Source organism: Coffea arabica, chromosome 10c (assembly GCF_036785885.1).
Source record: "Coffea arabica cultivar ET-39 chromosome 10c, Coffea Arabica ET-39 HiFi, whole genome shotgun sequence".
NCBI classification, from domain to species: domain Eukaryota; kingdom Viridiplantae; phylum Streptophyta; class Magnoliopsida; order Gentianales; family Rubiaceae; genus Coffea; species Coffea arabica.
Genome location: NC_092329.1, coordinates 883,426 through 903,089, shown reverse-complemented (window position 1 = coordinate 903,089; position 19,664 = coordinate 883,426). Strand labels below are relative to the sequence as shown.

The 19,664-nt window shown below is 37.8% G+C and overlaps 2 protein-coding genes across 2 annotated transcripts; one reads left to right on the top strand and one right to left on the bottom strand.

Moving 5' to 3' along the window:
- Positions 1–501: 501 nt before the first annotated feature.
- LOC113714413 (ubiquitin carboxyl-terminal hydrolase 16-like) lies at positions 502–8,926 on the bottom strand. Its single transcript, XM_072069835.1, has 11 exons — positions 7,849–8,926; positions 4,794–6,159; positions 4,618–4,706; positions 4,331–4,416; positions 4,047–4,209; positions 3,827–3,944; positions 3,569–3,726; positions 2,713–2,797; positions 2,391–2,603; positions 1,631–1,692; positions 502–1,548 (listed from the first exon to the last, which is right to left on the bottom strand). The coding sequence occupies exons 1-11, from the start codon at positions 8,283–8,285 to the stop codon at positions 792–794; spliced, it is 3,534 nt and encodes a 1,177-aa protein (XP_071925936.1). The 5' UTR covers positions 8,286–8,926; the 3' UTR covers positions 502–791.
- A 4,819-nt stretch (positions 8,927–13,745) lies between these two features.
- LOC113714659 (universal stress protein PHOS34-like) lies at positions 13,746–17,193 on the top strand. The gene is made up of 4 exons (XM_027238639.2): positions 13,746–14,103; positions 14,207–14,310; positions 14,642–14,760; positions 16,700–17,193. The coding sequence occupies exons 1-4, from the start codon at positions 13,914–13,916 to the stop codon at positions 16,776–16,778; spliced, it is 492 nt and encodes a 163-aa protein (XP_027094440.1). The 5' UTR covers positions 13,746–13,913; the 3' UTR covers positions 16,779–17,193.
- Positions 17,194–19,664: the final 2,471 nt, after the last annotated feature.

Here is a 19,664-nt window from a genome sequence, read left to right as displayed (position 1 = left end):
GAGGAGGAGGAGGAGGATAACGAAAGAGAAGGATGGGGAAGGGGGGCATGTGAAGGGCTGGATTAGTTGTCTCTGTCGGCCCATTCCATCGGTGGCAGCTTGGTTGCAGTTAGGGAGGGTTGGTGGGTCTTCTTGCGTTGTTGTTGTTGTTGTTGGATGGGAATTGGATTTGTCTTCATCTGGACCATATATCCTCACGTGATGTGTCCTTTTCCCCATCTATCTCTCCACAATTACCTTTGCCTCTGACCAACCCATTAAACAATTCAATACAATACTCTGCTCCTGCTTTCCACCTTTGACTTCATTTGATCCGTTTTGCTTGTTCATATTCATTTCACCTGCCTGAGCCAAATTGTAAAGTAAAGCAGGAGGTCAAAATCACTAGCTGCTCAAAGACCCTTCTTAGCTGCACGGTGATGTATCATTATCCATTTCACTGCAATAGCATGACGACTTTCCCAGTTAGCAACAAGCAGAAAGCAACGATGAAACATCTAATGGACAAATACTTCTCCCTTTTATTGCAGAAACCATTCTCTGCCAAAACTAGGGATCCTCGGACAGGAGGTCCAGAATGCTCTTTGCCATTACACTCTATATACATACTAATGATGGACTTTTGACCGCAAAAATACATATATATTATATAAAAGGGAAGAGAGCGACAAAATGATGGCTCTTTCTTGAACGCAGCCAACCAGAGAGAGTATGATGCTACTACATACAGCCACTCCCTAACCCCAGCCTCCGACCCTCTTTTATTTCCGCTCGACCAGATAGATATTCATTCAATCTGATCTTTCCCTCGTAGGTCGTCTAAAAGTTACACTAGATTTCCAGTTCTCAAAGTTAATCCATCCTAATTTACTGGAGCCGGTTTCCCTACAACTACTGCTACCTAGCTTTCTACACCGTTTAGTCGAGTCAGGACACAAAAAGGGAGTGCTTTCCTTGCCTGAGTCTGGACACAGCGTGGTTCCCCTGCCTCCTGTGACCTCAACTTCAGTGCGGCCAGGAAGCCTTGGCCTATCGTCAACAGTTGGTACTGCAGTATCAATGCATTCGTCAGTCTCCTCCGGATATTTAGAAGCATAAGCTTCCAAGTCGTGCAGTGGATGCCTCGAGTACAAGGGAGATGGAGATGACGAGGAAGATGAAGTCTCAGAATCAGAGGCATTCCTCCAGGAACTGCCACCATAATACACCCCCATATCTCCTATTCCTAGCATCTGGTCAAAAAGGTCGTCTGAACACATTGAATCCCTGGCACTGCTGTCCGTACTGCAAGAATTTACTTCTGAGAAGAAAGAGGACGATTTATCACTTGAAGAGTCCTCTTCCCAAATTGTACGGAATGGCTGGAAACTCGAATAATTTGGACAAGCGCGTTCATCATTGGTCTCATTATTTGACGAATCATCCGCATGAATGTCCCATGGACCCCTGGCATGATGATATCTTGGCTTAGAATCTGGATGCCTTGATTTCCTTGGATCACGAGGAACCAATGTGCTCCTTATTAATCTTGGAGCTCGTGGTGAGCACCTAAAAGAGGTTTATACAGTTAGAAAATATCTCGAAACAATTCTGGAATCGTAGTTGAAAATGGAGATCCAGAATGTTCTACCTAGCATAAAGAAGCATGTATGCCCCCTTTGTCAAGACCCTCTCGAGCTCCACAGCGTTTACCTACCAACATGACAATCTTGACATCAACTTTGAAAACTAGGAGCTTACACATGCTAAAAATATCAGATGCCAAAGCATACTTCAATTGCAGTAACATGAGATCATAAAAATATGTGGGTTTAATTCTTTATCACTCATTTTAATTTTTTTTTTTTATAAAAAAAAAGAGAGAGTAGACGCTTCAAACAAATTTTGCAGAGATGCACATAATGTGACTCAGCATGCAGATAGCAAGAGATTTGCTCAAACTTTGGTAAAGCACACACTCCTACATACACCTATCTGACCGAACATAAGCTTCTAAGATTTAAATCTAATTGCCTGACTACTTCCTACATCCTACTATCAATGATGTTTTACATCGGCACAAACTCTTGAGAAAACACATCGAAGATTGCCATCACAGATGAATAGAACAAGCTTCATATTATTCAACTAGGTTACCTAACATGTAACTAACCAAGCAAAGCCACAAGAAAAAACAAAATTAAACAAAGAATCAAAGCAGTTCCTACAGTTTGACTTCAAAACCCAAATATGAAACCACGCATATGAGATTCATTAGTTAGACAAATAACAAGACACGAGGCCATAGAGACCCACGATGATGATTGTTGGAACCCCAAGTCTGAATAAACAATAAAACAGGTTCTCTACAAGGATAAAATGTTATACAGATTTCAAGGTTGAAAACATACCATGCTGTCGTCGATTTTGAACCACTTGTTCTGAGTGTTTTTTACATAACAAACATAGTGACCGGAAAATGCAGCATTCATGATATCCAAGTGAACAATGACCCCATAAAGGCGATATATGGGGGACTTGTCACTCGTCCCACTCATGTAAGGAGCCAGATCGAGAATCTCAGGGAACCTTATTGTCTTATTGAGCTTCCCAAATTTACCTGACTGCATAACATGTCATCACATACCATTATGAAAAGGAAAACACCAGAGATAATCCTGGTCCTTTTTTTATTTTTATTGTAAATAATAATCAAAGTTCCTAACAAAATACCTGAAATCTTTTCAATGCAATAGTCAAAATGTTAGGAGCCTCAAGCACTCTGAGCTTCTTTTTGGCTTTCTCATAGGATTTACATCTGATTACAATAAGAGACCTTCAGTCCGGCGTGTAATTTAGTATCCAACACTTAATATTACAAGAACCAAAACTTAGCGATTTGCATATCAATATGATTGAACATAGGAATAGACAATAGACATGTTTATGACATGTTCAACATTCCCGAATGACAAGTTTAAGACATGTTCAACTTCTCTAAATTGAGGCAACAGCACTTAGTGTTAATAGAAGTTTTTGAAATTCGTGAGTACAATTTGCATGCAACTTTGATACAGAAGGATCATGATTTCAGGCTGGAAACAGGATGCAGTTAAAGCAGTATTCCCAAATGACAAGTTTAAGACGTTCAACTCTTCTAAATTGAAGCAACAGCTCTTAGTGTTATAAATTATAATAGGCAGAATGAACAGGATTATAGAAGTTTTTCAAATTCATGACGACAATTTGCATGCAATCTTTGACACAGAAGGATCATGACTACAGACAGGAAACAGGATGCAGTTAAAACTATGGAATATAAATAAGGAGGGGTTAGATGATCCACCAAGGATCTTGGACTACAGCAGCTCAGTAGTATGTAAATCCAACAAGATGTAAAGAATTTCGAAAAAGCCAGGTGGATTAGAACATCACTGTGCATAAAAGGACATAAATCTTATTCTCAGATTTTTCAAGACAATCTCAATCAAATAATTATTAATCTAGTTGACAAAAGATGATGTAAAAGAAACATCCGTTTTCATTCTCTGCTAAAAAGTTGAGTTAAAGCCAAAATCTGCCAACTAACCTGCTGCAGTGGTACTTGTTTTCTCCATCTAATGTCTCTGTATGAGTGAACTGTCGCAAAGCTTCTTCCAAGGTTCCTATGTCTCCTCCTATCTCAACAGTAAGATCCATAATTTTTTCCTGCCGTTCAGATTTGCCTCCACATCTCATGCACTCGATCTGGAATTATAGAATCAATTTCCCAGCTCAAAATTGGTTTTTGATCTTTAACAAAGAAGAAATTTCTCAATCCTATCATTCCCAAAAGACCATGGATTACCTTGGATCTGAGGTAGCCCCCAAAAGTAAGCCCCAAGAGGGTTGTTTCTTCCAAAGTACCTGAAGCACTTATTCCAGCTTCGTTCAAACAACCAGATTGCATCGTATCGATGGCACACCTATGACGTACAATAATTAGCCCACAGCAGAGTGTTTTCTATTCGAAGTCAGAAAGGTGAAGCTGACTCCAAACACATTCCAGGAATCCAAAGCCAGCTTACCTGAGAAATTCGTGTGCATCTTCTTCTCTTCCATTCCCAAGATTGCTCCCTATGTTTTGCAATTGGGATATGATACGGCTAGGAGAGATGGGAGAATTTCCATCCTTTGCCTTAAGAACAAGACTCTCAAACTCACAAGTGAAGCACCAGCCTCTTTTTTTGCCTGGAGACATGACCAAGAATTCAGTTATGTACATAAACAAAATCAAGAAAAAGAATGAATTCTAACATTCCAAACTGTAAGGTAATTGTCAATTAATAAAAACTTAAACAAGAGGGCATACATGCTCTGGAATGTAGTCCTTGCAGAAAATAAGCTGTTAGAGGAGGGGTGAAAGCCAGGCATTGCAGGACAACATTAGCATAGCAGCTGCAGGAAAAGTCCAAAAGAAATTAGATAGTATCAGAATTGTTGAGTTTAACAATATCTATTTCTTTGTGAAAAGAAACTGCTCCCAAATAAACAGCATGCATTTTAAGCATTTTACTAATGCGAAAGACGTGAATTAAAATAATACGTCTACCATACACTCTGGCAGATCTAGTATACGGTGAGTCCATTGCATCCTACCTGTTCCCACAATTCAAGAGTCCACAAGGAAGTAGTTCAACCTTGTTCCAGTTGTAAAGCTTCACAAACAGATCGTATGGAAAAAGACCCTGTATATAAACTTGTAGTCAGTTCTATCTTTTAGAGCCATAGTCTAGACAATGTATGACAGGAATATCTGCTGCAAGAGATGATACCTTGTTATAATATTTTCCAACATTCTCGCCCATGCCACCTAAAGGAGCGAGCCGCGTTAGTTTAGAAGCTCGGATTTCGTCAACAACTTTCCACACTGAAGGTTTTGAGCTATTCCGAGCATTCTCTGAATGATCAAAACAACTTGAAGCACATGCAGGCAGCTCATGAGCACTATCAGCTTTTACAGATTTCACATTTTGAACTGTATATGTTCCGTAGTTTGGAGACAAGTGCTCAGTAGAAGCTTTAGATGAAAAAGATTTTACTTCCACAGATTTTGATTCCTGGGGGATACTGCTTTGGCCAGCAACCTTACAATTTACCTTCTCAGAATTCAAGGAAGGTAAACTACCAGCCTTGACATCTTTACTCATGGCATGGTCTACTGGATCTCTTGACTTCAATACCTTTCTTGTACTAAAATCACGAAAATCAACATGCTCAGGTCTCTTCAAACATAGTGCTGATGACGCCAAATCATCTTTATTCAGTTTTACTGGTGATGAAGATCCATTTGTTGGCTTCTTCTCTTCACTCGGAGAAGTATGAGGATCATCTGATAATGCTTTCTCATCACAAAACCCAGTCATATCTTTCTGGGGAAGAACACTTCTCGGCGATTCAAAGGAACAAGGTGAAGAAAATTCCGAACTTGAGAGGTCAACATGTGCTGCAGCATCACAAGAATGAGATGTATCATCAACAGCATCAATTCTAGACCTAGTACGGTTGATTGTTCCATCCCAGAAGCCAGATGATGATGTAGATGGCTCAGAGAAAGAAGATTCACTGCAGCCATCAACACTTGAAGCTGATGATGTTGATGATCCACAAAGAGTATCCACATCAACAGAAATGGGCTCAGAATTAACCCCAGAAGTGACTAAATTGGAGTGCTCTGGGGAAGGCTTAGTTCGACCCACATTAGCATGATCACCGTCAGTCTTAACAGGGAAATGAACAGGCTGATGACCATGAGATGTACGTTGATTATGCACAGCACTAGCAGATGCATCAATTGAGGATCCACTTGAAGTCAATCTAGAGACTTCACTTATCATTGGAGCAATCAACTTCGATTTTGAAATTCTTTCTTTCTCATCAGTAGAAATGTCCACTTCGTTCTCTGCCCAATCTGATGAATTTGAAAGACTGGAATCAGAAGCTTCTCCAGAAGATGTTTCATCTGCCTTAGCAGGATATCTCACTCCTGTCTCAAAACTATTCTTGTGAATTTCGTTCTGTTTTGCCTTCAGCTTCACAGGAGAAGTGATACCCATTTTATGGCTTTGGTCATCAAATGTAAATGGCTGACATTCATCCTTGTGACCTTGTCTCCAGTGAATAATTTGACATTTACCGGAGCTGCAATATGCAAAAATAGGTCTGAATCAATGCTAAATATGCAAAACTGTCATATAATAAAGAACCATCGACACACTAGGCATCTCCAGAATGTTTTTTAAATCCCCAAGCATATATTTAATTTCTAGTATGCTTGTTAATTTATTTTAGCGGCTTCAGTTAACAATCAAGGATCCTGATGCCATGCCACCAATCAACCTGCATGTGTTGTGAGGTGAATCGACGTCCAGAAGAAAGTTGCCAAGTCAATGATTTAATCCTACCCACTAAACCAAGGTCCGTCTCAATTTCAGACAGATTTTCCTTCAAGATGATGAAAGCATTCAAATTCAAAAGTGGCGTAGGTACCAGATGAGGCCATCCTTGAGAATCTTCCATTTTTGAGTGCCAATTATACGACTCTACATGGCAACAGTGTGATTCAATTCTTTTCATGAAGCAATAAGTCCAAAGCCCAAATACGCAATATGCAACCTCACTGGTTTCAGGAAGAAAAATTACTATCAAAGCAGCAAATATAGCAGCCACAAATTGTCAGTTGATCCAAGAAGAATGCGATGCGTCACACAATGGTTTACTAATGTATAATATTGCTTCCAGAAAAGTAAATGTTCCGAAACAAAGCATGCTTCAATGGTAATGTGTAAAAAATTGGAAGCAGCTGCTTTATGTATGGAAGGAATTTTTGCCCAAAAATGCACCTTCTGATTGTCATGAATAACTGACCTACTGAACCGGTTAAAATGTCCCACAACCTGGATTTCATACTTCAATCATGGATAACTTCCCTAATGTAAAATAATTTAATGTAGTCTGCAATTAGACCCACAAGGGTGTGGAAAAGGTAGCTCTCATTATCAGATGCAGAATAGTTTGATGCAGATGCTAGTGAATCTCCATGAGATATGGAACAATATTTTGCTTGATGCAGTCTTTGTGAGCATCAAAGGCAAAAAAAAAAAAAAGATGATGAGGACTGCCATGATGTGTTACATGCAGCTAAGATATCAGGCCAGCAGGGCCCTATTTGGTGCGGTAGTGCAATTTTTCAGTTCAAAAAGATCTGCATGTGACACCAACATCTAACAACTAAACTCAAAATAATATTCGTTCTACCCAAGCAAATATGTCAAATTCTTTAAAACCCAAGAATTATTACTCAACAAACAGCATTGTGAAACTGTCAATCATGACTACATCACTCAATTGCTACAAAGCGCAAAGAACACCATCCCCAACAACCATTGAAATTCATGCTTCTAAACGACAAACTAAGTTGATCAGAAACACAATCTACAGCGCACAAATTGCAATTCAGACAATATTCAGACTTTCTAAGGGTGCTAAACCAATTTCTACAGTCATACCCCTTACTGAACAAATAATGACATCTAATCCTCCATTTCCCAAAAACTACATTCTGCTTTGTCGCCTAAAACATGAAAAAAGATATCATTTCCTGCCAATCATTCCCCCTAACTCACAATTAACACCTCCACAGGAAAGATCAAATAATGGTAGATCGAGTTGGCAAAATTCTGCCACAAATTTAGACCAATTACTAAAACAAAAAGGAAAACACAAAATGCTTCAGTCCATTTAGTCAAAATCAGCTCACAATTGAAGGGGGAAAATAAAAAAGAACAAAACTTTCGCGTAGAGCATTTGGGGTTTTTGTACTCATCATACCAGTAACGAACTGCTTTACACCGCGCGCACCGTGTGGTGGTCGGAGAACTGCACACCTCACACTGGTACGGCAATCGCCGCGGCGCCTGAACAGCTGCCGCAGGAGGTTGTGCCCCAACATTAACCTCCACCGGTCCCTCCACTTCTGCCACAGATTCCGGCACGGGCTCTTCTGCAGCTACTTCCGCCAACGAGCTGCTGTAGCCATAACCATTATGCCCATCATCATAGCCATAGCCAAAGTCCCCCTCAGCCTCAAGCTCAGCCCTTGCAGTCTCCTCTGAAACCAGAACCAAAAGGCGCTTGATCTCCTCCCTCCTGGCCACCGACCTCCGCCATTTCAGGCGGACAACAAAACCCACAACCGGAACAAAAATCACCACAAAAAACGCCACTACTACTCTAGCTAAAAACCCTAGATCCCCTCCCAGGAGCATTTAAACCCAAAAAAAAAAAACTTAAAATTGAAAAAAGCAGCAACAAAACCAAAAACTTTACATCCAGAAGACCCTAAATCTTTCACACTCATCCAGTCCCACTTGCAATTGAGCAGAAATTATTATTAAATCAGGATTATTTCACTTGCACAACAACAAATCAAAATCGCGTCATCACCCGGTGAGCTGAATATGGACAGCGATATCTTCGAGAACCGCCGCGTAAAAAAATTTTTACCAAAATTGGGTACAGGTACCAAAGAAGGTGCAAGCATAGATTGGGTGAGGAGAGTAGAAGAGAAAGAGAAATGCAAAGGGAAAAGGGAGAGACCGAGAAAGAGTGACGAAGATTCTGACCCACCCGGAAATTTTTGAGATCGAGATTTATGGGTTTTGAGATTTTATTTTCTTTAAGACAGATGAAGAAGAAGGAAATTGCAGTAAATAGAATTTCTATAATTGGAGGAAGAGAAGGTTAGATAGAAGAATTTCTAAAACGGAATAATAGAAATAGTGGAGAGGTTGAAAATTAAAACTGTTAGTAAGAGGAGGGTTGGAGTTGGAGTTGGAGCGGAGGAAAGGAATTTTTGTTTTTGTTTTTGTTTTGTTTTTTCCCCTTCTTTTTTGCAGAGTATCGACTCGAGAGGCGTGAAAACTTGGTTCAACGAAATATTCTCACCGGAGCTGCTGGACCGACCGTGTCCGCGTGAACCAGTTTCCTGGTTACGTACGGCCCAATTTTTTTCTTTTCTTTTTTTTTTTTTGCAATTTTGTTGCTACATTTTTTGGGTTTAGCAACACATTCTAAAAATAGTAGTAGTGTGTACTTCAAAATCAATTAGTTTTTGCTTTTTAATTTGATTTTATGAGTTAACTTTTTATACAATAATAGTATAGTGCTTTTTTTTACGCTATTAATTTTGGATATATGCCACGTATAATATAATTAAAACCTGTTTGTGTAAAAACTTTTTTTAAAATGTATGTCACATACAGCATAATTTAAATCTATTAATATAAAAAAAATTATACTTCGACAGTATATGAAAAAACTTATCCCTAATTTTACAGGTAGAAAGTATATTTGTTATTACTTTTGACATGTTCTTAAACTTTTTGATAATAATATAACTAACTCCAAAATCTATCAAATAGTAACTTGAGATGATTTTGATCATTCTCACCTGTTATAGTTGCAAAAATATAAGAGAGCGAGAATAAACGACTAAAGATAATTCAAGTGGATTTTTCCTTAAACGACTAAAGATAATTCAAGTGGATTTTTCCTTTGCTCTTACGTCCAAAACTCTAATAAAGCCACAACTAATAAAGCCATAGAAGGGTTTATTTCATTTTGAGCTAGAGAACCAATTTTTTGTCTTTGGCGATGTTTTAATGGAATGCTCTATTGCTCCGCTCCGTTTGAATTGATTATTTTTTTTAAAAATAAAATTTTTAAATATAATATTATAATAATAATTTAAAAAAAATCCTATCCATATAATATATTAAATATTTTCAAAAACAGCTAATTCAAATAGAACCTATATTTTCGCCTCGCATCATCTCAAAGGAGAAAAAAAAAAAAAGGTTACAATCAATAGAATATAGTACCTAGTACGTACGTATAGCGCTTAAGATGGGCACGTATTTCAAGAAAAGGGACAACTTTGAATTCTTGAAGGAACTTTGTAGGTTGCATTGCCATGTAGGCATTAATGGAATGTAAAAATGGAATTCGGATTGAGACCCCGAGAAAGCATGAATGGTCCCATTCAAGTCCTATGGTACGATTTGCAGCGTACAGGTGGTTGCATGAGAGGTATTATGGACTAATTGCGTAGATGACAAATGAAGGTGATAAGATTCTTGGTGCATGGTTTCCATAATTATGCCAAGGAAACGGAGGGAATCCGAAGGAATGCCTGCCATGTGAAGGAGACTGATGGATGGCAGGTGCAAATTTGGCAGGATCCCAAGCATCGGACGGTGGAAATTGGCTGCGTTTGTACGAATGACAAATCCAATCAAAAGGGCCACCGGATGCGAAAATAATATGCATCACTAACCCCATACCTTCTTCCTCTTTGATTTATGGGATAATTTCAGAAACTTCCCCTGAGATTTTTTTTTATAATTTCATTGGTCTCCCTTCAAATTTTAAAAATTATTATGCTATAACATTTAAGTCTAATTAACAATTAAAACGTGATAGTATGATAGAGAAGATAATATGTTCCATCGTTGCTCCTTATCTACTAAATTGTTTTATTAATCTAATACATGTCAAACCATTAAAGAAAATACTAGAATTTGCTTTTTATAATCGGAGAATAAATCACACATGGCATCAAAAACAGTAGTATGTTATTCTATATGCTTCACTCAATGTAAGGTCCCAACTGCTTTTTTTTTTTTTTTTTTCCAGTTACAAACTCATTTGTCAAACATGGTCAATAACAAATAAGGAAAAAAACCTGTAATCAAAATATTACAAAAATCAAACTTTAATACCACAAAAATCTCAGCAATTAACCATAATATATGTTGATAAGAACTTTTTTTTTTTTATGTTAAAGATTGTTCTCCGTAATATTTTGGTTGCAAATTTTTTGATTTTTTTGGCGATCATGTTTGATAATGGGTATGTAATTTGGATCTTGTATTTAGTGAAAAATATAAAATAATATACTGTTTTTTGATGTTACATGTGATTTGATTCCTATGATTTTAATACATTTTTTAATATGTTGGTTGGTATTAAATTAATTAAATAATATAGTAGATGATGGGTAATAATAAAATCATATTATTTTATCTGTTCTAATATCACTTTTTAATTATCGATTGAACCTAAATAGTACAAGATAAATAACCTCAAAAGAGATCAGTGTAATTTTTAAAACCTGAAGGGAGGTAAGTGAAATAGTCGAAATTCTGAAATTATCCCTTTATTTATAGCGGTACCGTTGCATGTTAACGTGGAAGATTCTGTAGTTGGAGACTTGGAGTATTAACCAATCAACGAGGCAAATGGTATTCTTCTTCTTTTCCTGCGTGAGATCATGAAAGCCCTGACTTTTGTTTTCTTTGTTTTCTGTTCATAAATTTTGACGTCGAGGTGGGTGGGGGGCAGCTAAGTCAATTTTTCTCTGCTTTAGTCATTCATAAATAGATGCGTGACTGGTAAAAGGATGGAAACGGGAACATGCACGCCCGTGGAAATTGACGAATTTTTTGCTCTAAATTCCAAATTTGTCTATGTGGGTCAAGCATTAAGGGCCATGTGATTCGTCAACAAAGCGGTACGTCCATTTAGTTTGCAGCATGACTTCATGGGTCATGGCTGACTGTGAAAGCATCATGATCTTCCAAGTCTTGATCAACTTCTGATGACACCAACACCCTTTCTTTTTTTTTTTTTTTTTTCTCTTTTTTTTAAAAAAAAATTAATGAGGTAGAGGGAGGTGGGGGGGGGGGATGTTCTTTTTTTTTTTTCTTTTTTTATAAAATAATTTGAATGAATTCGATTTCGATCATCAGCATGATGGATCAGAATATAACATTACATTGCTTACAGGCGATTGTATAAAAAAGAAGAGTACGGGGGATATTAATTATACCACAAATGATCCTGCAGTGATTTCAAGTGATTAATGAAAAGATTAACTAATAGGTTGGCTAATTTGGTCAATCCGACCGTTACCTGATCATGAAGAATAATCAAGTTAAGATTTCAATAAAAATGCTGTGAGTAGTATTAAACTATCAGTAACAATCCAAATCAAGTATAGCGTTTGGGAAACCTAATAAAGCATGTGTTCTTTTCACCAACACCTAAGAACTCCGCAAGAGTTCAATACAAAAGATTTTCTGGCTTGATTAGGCACAGAACCATCATCATCTGATTAAGCCTAATCAAGCCAGAAAATCTTTTTCACGTTCTGATTAATTGAAACTTGATTATTGATACGTAAAATATACATTGGACAGCAGATTATTTGGCCAAATATATTTGCTTGCATCATCATTACAATTTCTAATACACCTTTTTATCTCACATACATCATCGCATCACAGAAAGTGTTACAGTAAAAAAATGTCTCAAATAATTTACAATCCAAACAAACCAATTATTGAATCAGTAGTATTAGTCGGCCAAAGCATGCAAATCCAAGAATTGGAGGCAAAAAAAAATAATACTGCTAAAGTTAAAAAAAAAATAATAGAGTGAGGTGGAGCAGAACTTTTCATATCTCAGCCAAAAGAAGTAAAGGATGATAGATTAATGATAGAGCATGCATGCGATCGCGATCACAGAATCATAAAAAAATAATAAAAAGCTGATGCAGGATTCCACCATTAAATTATAGGGAAGTAAATCTTTCTTTTTTAAAGTCAAAGACAGAAGGCCATATATAAGCAGCTGATTGCCGTGATGCCTTGCCTAAGTGAAACAAGAAAGCAGTTGAGCAAACGTGCCCGCTGAAGCCAAATTGCACACGGGGAGTTTTCCAAAGGAAAGCCATTCTAGATGCAGAATTAAAGGGAAAAGAAAGGAACACTGTGAAATTTAGCGCTTTCATGTAAGTTTTTTGAGGCTGGTTTGGTCCCTAAAGAAATTTGCAAGCCACAACTAAAGGGCAAATTTGCAACACATTTGATGATATTACTTGAAAGGGGAAAATTACCAAAATGGTCATTCACATTTTGGGGAAACCTTTTGTTGGTCCATCCCATAAAAAAATAATACCACAATATAACAAAAATACTAATTTGGTCCTAGAACCTATTTCTTCTATCACCCTTTCCACCCCTCCCTCTTCCCAACCACCCTTCCCCATCGCCCCTCTCTTCTCCTTTCTCTTTAGCGAAGAATTGAGAGTGGATTGGCGGTAGTGGAGATGGAGGGAGGAAGAGAAGGAGGGGAGGAGTGAAGCAAGTTGGTGGTAGGTTAGGAGAGAAAGAAGAGTTGGTGGCGGAGGATCTTTTTAAAGCGAAATGCTATTTTGATTTTCATTTTGAACAGCACGAACACTCGATTTGGGCGTGCGTTTTTTGCTCGAAAATTCAATCATAAATAGACTATAGGTTAAATTAGTACACTTGCTACATGCGAGGGACTATTTGCACCATTTCCTACATGAAAGATTATCATTATTATTTTTTTTGGGTCACTCTGAGTGATGACATTGGTCATTTACCCTACTCAACACTAATGAAAGAATTTGCGCTTTGGGCCGGGCCTGCGTGCATGTGCATTTGTCATGCGATGCAAGTCCGTCTGATGTACATGGCGCGAGTTTCAGGCCCAACCTCATCCAGAGCGTTACTGGCTCGCTCGTCTACCGTTGTCACAAATTGGCGCGTAATCTTCAGCGGTAAAAATTAAGTGGGGTAAAAAAAAAAAAAAAGGAGGGAGAGCCATCAAAACCACCCTTTTTTAATTTTAAACTTTTTACAGCAAGGGAAGCAATCATCAATCAAGACTAAATGAAAATTCGAGAGAAGGCAGCAGCCAGCAAAGAGAGGTAGGTAAAGTAGCTCCCAAAAAAGGCACAACCCCTGAATAATCAAAGCCAATATCCAGTTTCCAATCAATCGAAAAGTCCCAAAACAATCAAAGAGATGAGCGGGAAGCTGGGTTGCGTAATCGTGGCCGTTGATGGCAGCGAAGAGAGCATGAGCGGTTTAAAATGGGCGCTGGATAACGTCAAGCTTAAATCCGAAGATGGATCCTTCGTCGTCCTGCACGTTCAATCGCCGCCCTCCATCGCCACTGGTCTTAATCCCGGTCCCATCCCCTTCGGCGGTCCTAGTTAAGCCTACTCAAAGCTTCTTTCATTTAGCGATCCTGGTTTTTTTTTTGTTTTAGTAGTAACTGTTTGGATTTTGTTTATTGATTAATTTATTATTAGCAGGTGATTTCCAGGTGCCGGCTTTTACCGCCGCCATTGAAGCTCACCAAAAGCGGATTACTCACGCCATTTTTCAGCATGCTCTTCAGATTTGCTCTGAAAAAAATGTTAGTGTTTCCTTAATTTTTCTCACTCATCAGTGTGCTTGTGTGTTGATCATCTGATAATTTCATTGTATTATGAAGTTAAATTTTGTATCTTTTATTCTTTCTTAACCTGGTTTACTTCACTGTTGCTACTTTTGGTCAGTGAGGTGATTTTAGTCATGCCTTGGTTTTGGATTGTGAGAAAGTTCTTGACTTTATTGGAATTTCATGGTAGAGTTAACAAAAAATTTTCGTGTTACTTTGGATGTGAACCCGGAGAGTTCAAAGAATAGAATAAAACGAACGTGGCAATGGCACTTGTTGATTGTTTCCTTTTTTGAAATGAAAATAGGTGAAAGTTGAAACCAAGGTAGTTATTGGGGATCCAAAGGAGAAAATTTGTGAAGTTGTTGAGGAGTTGCATGCTGATTTGCTCGTGATGGGGTCACGCGCTTTTGGTCCCATTAAGAGGTAAATTCTCCCAATCTTATAATTCTACATTGAGAAATCAATTTGTGAAGTTGTTGAGGAACGGAAGCCACTCGAATGAAAAGAGAGGAGAGGCATCCAGCTTCACAGAACGCTTCCATAGACCCGACTGCCCTTCATTTCGGCAATAGTATAGTTATCTGGAATTGCTGCAGTAGTCATGAGTCCACCCCTGGATTCCTAATTGTTACTTGATAACCTTGCAAAGGTCTGGGGTCCTTTGATTTATTATTGGATTTGTCTCTTGGAGATGCTAATTTGCTAAAACAAAGTAACTTCTTGGTATTTATGTGAGCTTTTGTGGACGAAGCTCTTGTTGGCACGACTAACAACAGAGATTACCCAAAAAGTTCAAACTTGGTTGGTTCATTAAAAAATGAGCCCGTTTCAATCTTGAACATGCTTGAGCATGCTTTGTTCATGAACTTGCTTAGACTGCTAGGCTTGACACAACAAGGTGAAGGATTCATTCCCCTTAAATGAAAGCAATTCAGTATTGCAAGCTGTTTTTCTATCTGACGAAAGATGCATAGTTATATCTGAACAATATGTCTGCTAATTTTGCTTCTGCTAATGATTTACTTTGGATAATGATACTCAAAAGCCTATGGCCAACAAGTCAAACAACCTAATGTGAAGAAACTTCTTCTTCTTTTATATTTTAATTTTTTTGCTTTGTTCCTTTTTTTTGGGGTTCTACTGAACGAGATTAAAATTTTATTGATTTTGGTTATAGAAAGTCACAAACTACAATATTCCTGGTAGTCGCATAGAATAAGTTACTAGACCACTTTTCTTGTTGCATCACTAATTATATTATCCTTTGGTTTGATCATATGCATTACTAGACCTTGACTCGTGGTGTTTATAGTATCCCTATCTCATGAACCAGAAAATTCTATTTTCTGTGCTGCATGGGTAATCTATAAGATGCTTTAGTTGCTTGAGGAAGGATAGCTCTTTATTCTCAGTTTGAAGAATCTGTTCCTTCACCTTTTTTATGATGCCTGCAGAAGTTAGAGTCATTTGGGGACAATTTGAGGCAGCTAGCTCTTTGGCTAGCCTCTTTGAGCTATTAACCAAGACATAAGTCGTATTTTTGGTGGATTTTCTTAGGATATAAAGTTTCGTTATTTAGGGCCTTCACTTTTTGTTTGTTGTTCTGGCCTTACGACAACGAGACTTGATGTTTCTAGCTTCATCCATTTATAAATTGCTTCTCTGTACAGTTCTTAAGCTGCCAATGAAACTAGAAAAGCAGCATATAGAGGTTAATGGTGCATTGAGCCAATTGGAAGGCCACTCATCAGACAAAAAGTAGTTGTATAAGTGCTTCCAGCTGGAAGTTATCACTACAGCAATTGTCTGCCATGATTAGTGGATGTGGTAAATGGGAGCTCAAGTCATTAATGCGCATTCTCTTCTGTTATATCTTTTTGTTCTCCTCTGTCACTGTGGCCGCACGGCCCATTTCTGTGCATGTGAAAGTGTGTGCAAAGTCAAGTTATTAGATGAAACATTAAAATTGAGAGTTTTATTAATCATTTGTAGGCTTTCCTTTCTTGTTTCTATTTAACTGTTGTCAGCTTGTTTACATATTTCTCTTAAAGTTCATCAACTTTATGAAAATGACCATTTATTAACAGCCCAAATTGTGTCGGGATGGCTTGAACTGTAATTCCTTTGAGTGAATGTTGGTTAGGCCATCCCTGGACAAAGCTTTTAAGATGGAAGAGCAATTATAGCCCTGTTTTTAGCATCTTCCGGGCAACTCATAACAGTAACTAAGTATTCCAAATTTGCAGTTTTATACCTGGAATTCTTTCAGTTTTGAACTATGTTCCTCATTATATGTTATTTGGCCATTGCTTATATAAATCTATCTTAATGAATAATTTGACTGTTCTGTCTATTTAAGCAGGATGTTTTTGGGAAGTGTCAGCAATTACTGCAGTAACCGTGCTCAATGCCCAGTCATGATTGTTAAGGGCTCTTCTTAATGGCAATTCACATACTCGGCAATCTTTGCTGAAAAGTCTCCACAGCATGTGTATATGGAAGTTTATCCATCTTGAGATTTATTTATCATAAAAGGATTTGTTCACGTTTCAACTGCATGATGGATATCAAACTTTAGGATGGAATGCTCTCGTTGTACATCTGCATCAACGCTATTTCTGTCTCTGTTTTGTTGTTGTTCCCATATGTATGACAATTACACTGAAGCAAACTCTGGGTTTGGACAATTGGGCTTGTAATATTGCACTTTGTACGTTGAACGGTTGATCCATTGATATGGTTAGATGAGGATGATGCTCATTTCATTCATGCCTCTCTGACTATGGATTTCCGTAATTTGTAAATATGGATGTTATTTCGCTCAGTTTTAATATGCAGAACAGTTTGTTGAGCTCATTTGTCATTCGAAAAAGACACCCTCTTTTTGATGTCCTAGGCTTTATTCTACACTGAAACTTATCAATGGAGACCACTTGCTCAGCTTTTATTATGTGTGCCCCTTTTGATAAATGGAAATCCAAGCTGTAGAATCCATCATCCTTTTCCCAAGCTCATTAAAGAATGTCATACCCCAGTTGTTTCTTTAGCAGTTCTACATACATTTGAAAGGATATAAAGAATGTTTCAGCGAAGCAGGAAACTGCCATAATCCATGTAACATGCTTACTGTTTCAGCCTGCTCTATTAATTGTTCCAGTAAATTAACTTCAATAGGCTTTTTATACTTTCATAATCTTCTCTTCTCTTGTTTCAACTTTTAGAACCCCCCCCCCCCCCCCCCCCCCCCAAAAAAAATCTAGCTTCAGAATTCGGCATCAGATTTGTGTACATCCTGGTGCATTACATACATGAAATTTTAAGTTACCACAAGGGATGCCAGAGTGAAGGATATAGATAAATTTACCAAATAGAAAAGCATTATCATAAATATTCACTTAAACAACAAAACAAAAAGAATATTACTGCAAATCTCGTAAATTAGATTTGGCTGCGGGGTTGGTGGCGTGGAGGCATCACTATGACAAAAATGATTGTAATATTTTACAGTATAAAATAAATTGAATTGAAAGTTAAACATTTTCAAACTATCCATTGGGTTTTATTTCTCTTGCTTCTCATGTATCCGAATGACTATTTTCACAATTGCAACAGATAAAATGGTCCACAATCCTTCCCTGAAGAAAAAATTTTCCTTCGTAGAACACCTTATGGAACCAAGTGTAGCAAAAAAGAATAAGAATCCTTGTCCTGCAATACACGTTGTGCTTGAAGTGTTACGTCAATTAATTAGGCGTTGTTTCTTCCAATAGGAATTCTGACACAATTTTGACGTCTGAATAAGGAGACATGCCACAGAACAATCTTTTGGAGAACATTAGCTGCATGCTGGGATTTCATCTCGTGAATGCTATGGGACCCCTCCATATATCACTGATAAGTTGAGGGCGAAAGGTTTTGTCTTTCTTTCTCAATTGTTTTACATTTTTCTGGGTGCTAGTCCCACTTATTGCTTGTATTATTGGTTACTAATTTGGTCGTGCTTGAATACCTTTTTCCTGTGAGTAATGTGTGCTAGCAAAGAGTAAGAACTTCAAGAAATAGCTGCAACGTGTTGGGGACGTTGCTGCTGTGACATGCTTCAAAAGGGTTTGGTATACAAGTCTGGTGCAGTCACTTGTAATCGACTTCCCAGTATTTGTCTCAACTATTTAACTTTAGGTATATAGTCAGATTCTGAAACAAGTGCCAACCAGGTTTAATTGAGGATGATGATTGGCAAGCCTCAATCTTGCAGAATTTTTTTTGTTTAAAGTAGTTTGTATGAAAGAGTTTTGAGTTACTCTAATTCTTCTAGCTGAACTCTAAAACTTGATAAAAGTTTGTTATCAGCTTCCACCCCCACACTCCACTCCCACAAAAAATAAGAGATAAAAGAAATGATTGAGCTAGCTGGAAGAGCAATTAATGTCAAAAAATTCTTAACAGCTAACATTTTTACTAAGGAAGTTCATCATTTGTAGTTGAAAATTTCCTTTCGCACCTATTTGTAATACTGAATTTCGTTTCTAAGGGTACTAGTATAGGATTTGCGTGATTACCAAACTAGATGTAAGTCATTCAAGACCTGTGATTACTGTTTGAGGTAGAAGGTAGCCAAAGACAAAAAAATTAGCAGAACAGAGATGGTTGCAACTGCAATTATTGAATGTTAAACAATTGCTTGTTCACCTTAATCCAGGCGAGAGCACTCTACCAATTATGGATAAGCTAAATGCTATTCGTTCTAGCTAAGGCAGCAAAACAATCCCTTTTTCTTTGGACTGATGCACAAGGGGATAATGTTCAAGAAAAGCTTATATCCAAGTCAAGTTTGTTCTTGGTGTTTTTTATTTTCTTCAATTGTCGGGTTTTGGGGAGTATTTCCTATACCTTAGGGGTGTTGTATTAGAGAATGTAGATCAGTATCATTCCAAGTGAACTTCGAAGCCCCTCACAGCTGGTATATTTTGGCTGTAATAGGCCATACATCCATCCTCGTTCATCAGGGAACCATACAAATGGAGACAAGAAAGTCAATAGGCACTAGCAGTTAGATTATGAGTATTGAAGTGGTACAGTAATAATTGCACGTGACCCACAAAGTGATAGGGATTTTCTTTGTTCTTGAGATGATTTTTTTTTTTTTGGAACTCTTGACTTTCTTTACATGAATGCCCGTGACCGACCGTGGCTCGTGCCTAAGTTGATATGGACATAGGCTTTCTCAATTATCTCTCCGGAGGATCGTATACTTCATTCTACTCCATACAACAGAAAGGGTTCACGGGCTATTACTGGTTTCTTCTGTTATCTCCAGACCCCAGTGC

Excerpts from the sequence above, each read along its gene's own strand:
- LOC113714413 (XM_072069835.1), bottom strand. The coding sequence starts at position 8,285 with ATGCTCCTGGGAGGGGATCTAGGGTTTTTAGCTAGAGTAGTAGTGGCG. Across the intron at positions 3,727-3,826 it reads GGGGCTACCTCAGATCCAAG|ATCGAGTGCATGAGATGTGG; the intron begins GTAATCCATGGT and ends CTATAATTCCAG. Across the intron at positions 2,798-3,568 it reads AACAAGTACCACTGCAGCAG|ATGTAAATCCTATGAGAAAG; the intron begins GTTAGTTGGCAG and ends TATTGTAATCAG.
- LOC113714659 (XM_027238639.2), top strand. The coding sequence starts at position 13,914 with ATGAGCGGGAAGCTGGGTTGCGTAATCGTGGCCGTTGATGGCAGCGAA. Across the intron at positions 14,104-14,206 it reads CATCCCCTTCGGCGGTCCTA|GTGATTTCCAGGTGCCGGCT; the intron begins GTTAAGCCTACT and ends TATTATTAGCAG. Across the intron at positions 14,761-16,699 it reads GCTTTTGGTCCCATTAAGAG|GATGTTTTTGGGAAGTGTCA; the intron begins GTAAATTCTCCC and ends CTATTTAAGCAG.